General features: G+C 43.6%; 1 protein-coding gene across 1 annotated transcript in view; it reads right to left on the reverse strand.

Moving 5' to 3' along the window:
* Window positions 1-1,335: 1,335 nt before the first annotated feature.
* Window positions 1,336-8,945, reverse strand: part of ZP2 (zona pellucida glycoprotein 2) — a gene marked incomplete at its 3' end in the record, with an annotated part of 13,764 nt that continues 6,154 nt past the window's right edge. Inside the window, exons 5-12 of the mRNA XM_029285089.1 lie at window positions 8,362-8,410; window positions 7,675-7,835; window positions 6,804-6,900; window positions 6,514-6,695; window positions 6,085-6,217; window positions 5,767-5,813; window positions 4,450-4,541; window positions 1,336-1,460 (exon numbers count right to left, since the gene is read on the reverse strand). Of these exons, the coding sequence (XP_029140922.1) occupies window positions 1,336-1,460; window positions 4,450-4,541; window positions 5,767-5,813; window positions 6,085-6,217; window positions 6,514-6,695; window positions 6,804-6,900; window positions 7,675-7,835; window positions 8,362-8,410 (886 nt within the window). The remainder of the gene's footprint in view (window positions 1,461-4,449; window positions 4,542-5,766; window positions 5,814-6,084; window positions 6,218-6,513; window positions 6,696-6,803; window positions 6,901-7,674; window positions 7,836-8,361; window positions 8,411-8,945) is intronic.

Raw genomic sequence — 8,945 nt, forward strand, 5'->3', positions numbered from 1 at the left:
CATTTAATACAAACCACTGTTTACTGTGTTTACTCTTGGGTTATCTCAGCACAATAAGACTGTGCATGCTCTGACGTCCCAGCATGCTTTTTAAAATTTTATTTCATGCCATTTATCTCTTGCTTCAATCCCCATGGGCTCCAGGCAGTTAAAACTGGATTTCATGTTCGTGTTTCCAAATTGGAAAATATTATACAGGAAGCTCTATTTTACCTTAGCTTTTTAAACTTGCGACTTCCTAGTTCGGCAGCCTTTTTACAGCACACGTTGAGATAGAAGGCAACCCCCCCCCAGCAATGTGTACGTAATTATGTTTATGTGCATTAATTGCACACACAAATGAGACTTCAATTTCATAGGCCATTGGGGCACCCTTCTTTCTTCCCAAATCTCTATTAGCAGTAAAAGGACACCCTTTGCAGCAATTTAGGTCATTTGTATAATGATGTCATTATGCAAATGACAGAAACCACTGCGAAGTGTGTAAATTTAATTCTTCTTTGGATATTTTTAAAGAGCTTCATCCAGATAATTATGGATACGTTGGATCTATCTTAGCTGATATTTCTGGCAAGCGTTTTCATGAACTAAGAATCCAATGCTCTAAGTAAGTGTTTCTCAACCTTAGCAACCTTAAGGTATGTGGACTTCAACTCCCAGCATGTCTGGCTGGGAAATTCTGGGAGTTAAAGTCCACTTATCCCAAAAGTGTTTTTTCAGGAGGCAACTGGACTTTCTTGTTTTTCCTTGAAGACGTTTCGCTTCTCATCTAAGGAGCTTCTTCGGCTCTGACTGGATGGTGGGGAATGGAAGGATTTATACTCCTTGCAGACAGCTGGTCATTTGCCTTCTTTTAGAGAGTCGTTGAGGCCACCTGTTCAAAATTGAACAGCCCTCTCTCAACAGAGGGGAGAGATACGACATCATCTCCAGTCTACAACACTGTCCTTTCAACAGTCCCAAGAAGACTCCAGACCCATTTGCACCACTCAGGTCACCCTGAGGACACAGGTAAACCTCCAAGTGGCCTCAACGACCCTCTAAAAGGATGCAAATGACCTGCAAGGAATATAAATCCTTCCATTCCCCACCATCCGGTCAAAGCTGAAGAAGCTTCTTGGATGAGAAGCGAAACGTCTTCAAAGAAAAACAAGAAAGTCCAGTTGCTTCCTGAAAAAGTACCTTTGGGGCAACCATGACCTGGATAACTGAGGTCTATTTATCTTAACATTGCCAAGGTTGAGAAACACTGCTCTAGATACTGGATGTAATAAGACGCAAAACTGCCACGAAGAAATATCTCCCACCACCTAGCCACGAATTAAAACCTCTCACCTGGATAAATGAGAAGAAGAAGAGAAAGTGGACCCTGGTTGATTACAAGACCAGGAGGAGGAAGAGTGTTTATCCTGACATTCAAGGAAGTATCGGCACTCTCGTACGAACAAACCACGGTCAACCTGGAAGAAGAGTCAAGTAATGTCAGCCCTTTGAGTTAGTCCAGATAAGAAACCAAAAACCTGAGCTGTAACACTACCTTTATTGTAAGCTTATCTTGCAAGTATGAAAGTACATCTCCCCCCTTCTCTTTACTTCCCATTGAACTGGGGGGGGGGAGTGTCCCTTCTGGAATACTGCAACCAGTTTTGATCACCATATCACAAAAAAGAGGTTGAGAGTTTGGAAAAAAATCAGAGAAGAGCAACTAAGATGATCCAAGGCCTAAAACATACAAGGAATGGCTGCGGGTTTGGATAGTTTAAAGAAAAGAAGAAATGGGGGAGACATGATAGCAGTCTTCCAGTATCTGAGGGGCTGCCACCAAGAAGAGGGGGCAGGTTGTTCACCAAAGCACCAGAGGGAAGAATGAGAAACAATGGTTGGAAACTGATCAAAGAGAGAAGCAACCTGGAATTAAGGAGAAACTTCCTGACAGTGAGGAGCCCTCTCTCAACAGAGGGGAGGAGCCTCTGGCCTTCAGAAATCGTGGGCGCTCCATCACTGGCGGTTTTTAAGAAAAGACTAGACAATCACCTGTCCGAGATGGTGTAGGTTCTCCTGCTTGAGCAGGGGGCTGGACTAGAAGACCCCCAGGGTCCCTTCCAGCTCTGTTCTATTCTATTTTCTATTCTCTATTTATTCTCTATTCTATTCGATTGACTGCCTGTAATATACCCGTGGAAGGGAAGAATCATTTATCTGCATTCAAAGATTTTATTTCCCTGCCAAGATTCATCCAGAGTTTCATGTCTTCTAATGTTGCCTTAGTCAAAAGGTCTCTTGTTAACTAAGGCCACACTTGGAATACTGCATCCAGTTTTGGTCACCACAATGTAAAAAAGATGTTGAGACTCTAGAAAAAGTACAGAGAAGAGCAACAAAGATGATTAGGGGACTGGAGGCTAAAACATATAAGGAAAGGTTGATGGAATTGGGTATGTCTAGTTTAATGAAGAGAAGGACGAGGGGTGACATGATAGCAGTCTTCCAATATCTCAGGGGCTGCCCCAAAGAAGAGGGAGTCAAGCTAGTCTCCAAAGCCCCTGAAGGCAGGACAAGAAGCAACGGATGGGAACTAATCAAGGAGAGAAGCAACCTGGAACTAAAGAGGAATTTCCTGACAGTCAGAACAATTAACCAGTGGAACAACCTGCCTCCAGAAGTTGTGGGTGCTCCATTACTAGAGGTTTTTAAGAAGAGATTGGACAGCCATTTGTCTGAAATGGTATAGGGTTTCCTGCCTGAGCAGGGGGTTGGACTAGATGACCTCCAAGGTCCCTTCCAACTTTATTATTGTTGTTGTTGTTGTTGTTGTTGTTATTATTATTATTATTAGCCGCCCTGAGTCCGCAAGGAGAAGGGCGGGATATAAATTTAATTTAATAATAATAATAATTTAATTATTATTATTATTATCTGTGATTCTCTTTTCATAGTCCATTGAAGGGGGGGAAAGGAATGAAAATCTCTCTGGCTTCAATTCTATTATTCTTACCCTTTTGCATTTGAAGAATGTTAGCCTATTTCTTACGTGACTGGGTTTGCACATCACCCTCAGTCATAATTTGAATTTTGGCTTAGGGGGGTTAAATAAAAGCCAGCCGCCGTGTCTATCAATAAAGATTAGTGTGCGTTCAAATGCAGGATATACACAGCAGCACAAAAACTCGGCATTAAATGACAATCCTAATTGGAAATGCAGGAGGATTGATTCCAGAAATTGCCACTTACGAATCAGACGTATCAACCAAGGGACAATCTTTAAGCAGCAGGTGGAGCTTTCAGTCGTGAATCAACCAGGAGAGGACATTCATTAAATCCAGAATTATATAGCTACATAACATGTGAAGAATGGTTGTGGAAAATGGGTATGGCCAGTTTAGAGAAAAGAAGGACTACAGGTGACCTGATAGCAGTCTTCCAGTATTTGAGGGGTTGCCCCAAAGAAGAGGGAGTCAAGCTATTCTCCAAAGCATCTGAAGGCAGGACAAGAAACAATGGATGGAAACTAATCAAGGAGAGAAGCAACCGCAACTAAGGAGAAACTTCCTAACAGTGAGAACAATTAACCAGTGGAACAGCTGGCCACCAGAAGTTGTGGGTGCTCCATCACTGGAGGCTTTTAAGAAGAGACTGGGCAGTCACCTGTCTGAAATGGGTATAGGGTTTCCTGCTTGAGCAGGGGGTTGGACTAGAAGACCTCCAAGGTCCCTTCCAGCTCTATTCTCTATTCTGATGGATCAATCAATGTTACATAATTTACGTCGATGGCATAAACTCTATCAGCATTGTCTGCACCGGTTTAGAAACAATGAACTTTGCATGGCGCGATCAAGTCGGAATTCAAATTTTGTCTGTCGCTTCCAAAGTTACTGAACCGAGGGTGGGCAGATCTGCAAAAATCAAATTTTTAATCGCCCTTATCATCCGTGCCTATTGCAAAAGCCTGTCAATCCTAACCACGGTCTCCGAAACCCCAGGCTAATTTTGCTGGAGTTGCGCGTGAACTGGAAAAGCACAAATGCCAACAAAAAAAATAAAGGTGTTTTCATCTTCGGCGTTGACAGTGGTACATGTCAACGCTGCTAATATTGAATATTCTTGCTTTGACAAAATATGCAGAACTGTCTGGTATTTTTAGAGTTAATTCAGATGACAGAGAAAAGGGAGGGGAAATAACAAAATCCCGGGAAAAGGAACGGAAGTGAATCTCTGCCCTCTGGGCTAATTGGAAGATGTGACTTGTGACTGCAAGATAAGGGAGGGGTTTAGCAAGAAAAGTTAGATGCCAGCAAGAGGAATTCAGATTCTGGCATAAACCTCCATGATGTGCCGTCAATTTATAACACTGTTAATAAAGGCTTTAGGATAAACATGCCTAAAAGTTCTTTGAAGTGTTTCATTAGTCGGAACCATGACACTCCGCACAAAAGGCCAAGTCGGCTTCACCTGAAATTGCTGTCTCTGGAGATCCAGCGTGGAGGCTGATCTGGCCAAAAGGAGCTCACTTCGTTTTCATAAACCATCTTCTCACTGACAACCTGGAAGAGCAAAAGGCTACAGATAGTCCTGAAATCCCAAACAGCAAGATTCACTTAAGAACCGCGTTACTAACTTAATTACTGCGGTGATTCATTTAACAATTTGTGGCGAGGAAGATCGTGAAAGGAGGCAAAACTCACTTAACAAACATTTGCCTCAGCAACAAAACTTTTAGGGGCTCAACTGTTGTCATAGTTCAAGGACGACCCGTGTCACACTTCGTCCTCTTGGTTGCCTCCCAAGTCGAGTCCTTCCCCGAGTGGAAGTAGCACCAGGGCGTTGGTAAGTCACCATGTGCCTTCACCTGAGCCAGAAAGCTTCGGCTGGTCCTCTGTCCGGGTGTCCAACCCAGGGACTCGGACTCCCATAAGTCCAAATTCAGGCCAAAGCATGACGACGAACGCTAGAGTTTTACCATGTGTCCGTCTTGAGTGCATACGGTGACTGTAAGGAAGTTGGGGATTAAGCCGCACCCTAGGCTAAGCCACAATGAGTTCAACTGAGGTGAATCTCTGTAGCTCAGGCTGGAATGGGAGAAGTTCTGGGTCCTCTTTGAGGTGGGTTAGTTGGTTACAGATGTTTCATTACCCAACTAGGGCAGAGATCCCCAACCTTTTGGGCACCAGGGACTGGTTCCGTGGAGAAAGGTTTTTCCGCGGACCGGAGGGTGCGTGGTTTTGTGTGATGCCTGCATCCCGTGGATGGGGCTTTGCTTGTGTGTGCGGATAGGTTACTGGCAGGCTACGGCCTGGTACTGGTCCATGGACCGGGGGTTGGGGACCCCTGCTGTAGACCAGCATTGCCCAACATTTTGGGCACCAGAGGCTGGTTCCGTGAAGAGAGGTTTTTCCACGGACTGGAGGGTGCGTGGTTTTGTGTGCTGCCTGCATCCCACAGATGGGGCTTTGCTTGTTTGTGCAGACCGGTTGCTGGCATGCCGTGGCCCGGTACTGGTCTACGGATCGGGGTTTGGGGACCCCTGAACTAGGGAACATCAACAATGTCTGTCGGATTTTGTCCCTTTTTTTTAGTACAGATGGTCCTCTGTACCAGTTGACGTTACAATGGACCTTCCCAGAGAGACTTATGACATATTGGATATATTTGAGTGCAGATAATCCTTATTTAGTAACCGTTCAAAGTTACGATGCATCTACCCCAGAGATACTTATGACTTATTTAACCTATTTCAATACAGATAGTCTTTACTTAATTGTTAAATACATCCAAAGCAGATCCAAAATTATAGATTTCACTCTCGTTTTTTTTCACTGGGGAAGGGAAGAAAAGGAGGAGGAAATTGCTAACGGGTCTAAATGCAACAGGAGAACCAAGTACATATCATTTTGTTGGTCGGGGGGATGTGTGAATGAAGGCTGAAAGTTGTGTGTGAATTTTATGTCCGTTACAATAGACAGATGCATATTCTCTGCATTGGGAGGTCAGAAGGAAGTTAGTTCATAACTACAATAGGATGTTTAGACCTTCACAGGCCATATTTGAAGATCCATTTTTTTAAAAGAGCAACGTTAAATTCCTTACCTATTGGTGAATTTTGTTCACAAGGACACTCCGGGTAGCTAACCATGGTGGCTATTTCCCCATGGTAGTCAAAATTCAACGTCAAGGATGCGACATACAACTGAAAACCTGAGCAATCCTGATCTCTGTAGGCCTGGAAAATCAGAGATATTATTATTCCATTGCTTTCATCAGAGTTTCAACTTAAAGACAGAAGAGTGGATAGAACTGATGGTAAACCTACTGGGATACACTCTAGGACACTGTTATTCAACTCTGGGCTTCAACTCCCAGAATTCCCCAGCCAGCTCTTGTACCTTTAGATCAGGAAGGTCCAACCTGGGCAACTTTATGACTTGTGGACTTCAACTCCCAGAATTCCCCAGCCAGCCAGCAAAGAACCCCAACTTTTGCCTCAAGAATTTTCATCCTCTAGCCAAAGGAACTTGCCCGAGTGTTTAGAAGTCTTTTGGGAATATACAACTTCACTCCACTTCTGGTGTCCACACCAATGCCATTGGCTTGAATTTGGTGTACGGGAAGGTTCTTCTCATTCAGACTGATAGCTGTCAATTTTCCTGGGAAAGCTGGGAGAATCATCGTCATGTGGGTTGAATTGCAGACCGCTGGGCCTGAAAAGTTGGGGAGGGGTGGGGGGGGGAGATTGAAGATGTTTCTTCCAAGTTGTGGAGATTCAGAATTTAGATTTAGAAGCAGAATGTTGGAAACAAGGTTTTCACCTGGGGCGCAGATCATTCTTGATTCCAGGGTCAGGCGCTGCTCTGGAGGCCCATAAGTTAGCTTGATAGCTACTGTGTACAACACGTAGCCATCTTGCTGTAAGACATGTAGTGACATTTCATGCTTTTAACATTCTGGAAACCATTTTGTGCCAATATCCAGTCTCAAAGAAGGTCTTGACACTTCCTCCAGCCATTAAAGGGAAAGGATGCCAACCCCTACATCACTATATCATCACCGTTATCTCATAGCGCATTGATACAATTGGGCATGAGAACCAGATGGGTGACTTTGGAACAATCACCAGGAGACTGTGAGTTCTAGTCCCACCTTAGGTATAAAAGTCAGCTGGGAGACTCTGGGCCAATCACCAGGAGACAGAGAGTTCTAGTCCCACCTTAGGCATGAAAGCCAGCTGGGAGTCTCTGGGCCAATCACCAGGAGACAGAGAGTTTTAGTCCCACCTTAGGCATAAAAGTCAGCTGGGAGACTCTGGGCCAATCACCAGGAGATAGAGAGTTCTAGTCCCACCTTAGGCATGAAAGCCAGCTGGGAGACTCTGGCCAGTCCCTCTCTGAGCCCAACCCACCTCATAGGATTGTTGTGGTGGATAAAAATAAGAGGAAGGAATATTAGGTATGTTCGCTGCCTGGAATTATTTATAAATAAGGACAGGATAAAAACAGAATAAAACCGATCAATGTATAGGCTGCCTAATCTAAAACATTGCTCAACTAAGAAAGACTATCATCCATCCTACAGTCATTAACAATAAAACATTTTCTCCAAAGCTCAGTCTTAGAGATCTAGTACCAAATTTGGGGAATCGGCTATCCTGGCACCCATAGCTGTATTTCTCATTTCTTGCACCTTGTAAACTGCGACTCCTCTAGCATTAAACGGGACTTGGATGATGATGTCATTGACATTGGAAAGGAACGTGTAGCCCTGTTGAATCGCCTGTCTGAGATTCATATGGTGGGTCCGGCCATTGTGCTCGATGGATACGACCCACTCCATTCCAGACGTCACTTGAGGCGCCATTCCAGGCCGGACACCCTACAAAAAAGCCACAACGTTAAGAAAGATGCTGGACTACCCCAGGGTTGCACTAGCCACATTTCAGAATTTGCTCTCCAAATTCAAACACCACTTTTAAAAGAAAACCAAGATGTTTATTTCAGAGGACCAGGGAGATGTTGAAAAAAAATCTCCATCTGTGCAGAAGTACGCCTCCTAAAATCTTAAATCTCCAAACAGCAGTCTAAAAAAAAAAAAAGATTTAATTTGTCTGCTTTCATTATCAGCCAACTCATACATTTTGAAGGCTTTAAAAAAAAACACCAGCAAGTCTAATTAAAATAATGGAGACTGATTTTCCCAACTAAACCGCAGTTTGTGTCAATCGCTGTGATTAAACCACAGGCTCTACCGCAATCAAATAAATCACTGCTATAGTGTGAGCCAGTCACATGGGCTGATTATAGATTTTTTTTCCCTAGTGTAATTTTATTGGTAAATGCAATTAAATTAGCTTGCCTGAGAAAGTTGGATTACGTACCGTAAGTTCATCCCGAAAACTGGGAATCATCCTTGGGAATGTCACCTATAAGTGGAAGATATTTGGATATGAGCATGAATAGCAAAACAGTGCAATGCTTTGAAAATCATCGCATTGAACGTTTGAACAGTCACTAAATGAGGACTGTTGTAAGTCGAGGACTATCTGTACAACAGAAGACGTAGGCCACGCAATGAACACAAAACAGAATAGAAAACAGAATAGAATAAAGAGAAGTGGAAGAGAAGAACAGAAGAGAGAGAAAAGAGAAAGAAAGAGAAGGAATGCTGTAGAAGGAGAAGGATGGTGGTGGATGAGAAGGAAAAGGAGAAGAAGGAATGATGGTGAAAGAGAAGCAGAAGAGAAGACTTTATTTGGCCAAGTGGGATTAGACTGGGGGTCTTCAAACTTGGCCCTTTGATGACTTGTGGACTTCAACTCCCAGAATTCCTCAGCCAGGCACGAGGAATTCCACAAGTCATCAAAGGGCCAAGTTTGAAGACCCTGGATTAGACACAAGGAATTTGTCTCCGGTGCAGAAGTTCTCTGTTTACACGCAAAACAACAGAATAATCATCAT

Source organism: Protobothrops mucrosquamatus, unplaced genomic scaffold (genome assembly GCF_001527695.2).
Source record: "Protobothrops mucrosquamatus isolate PMUCROS unplaced genomic scaffold, P.Mucros_1.0 scaffold1264, whole genome shotgun sequence".
Classification (NCBI taxonomy): Eukaryota; Metazoa; Chordata; class Lepidosauria; order Squamata; family Viperidae; genus Protobothrops; species Protobothrops mucrosquamatus.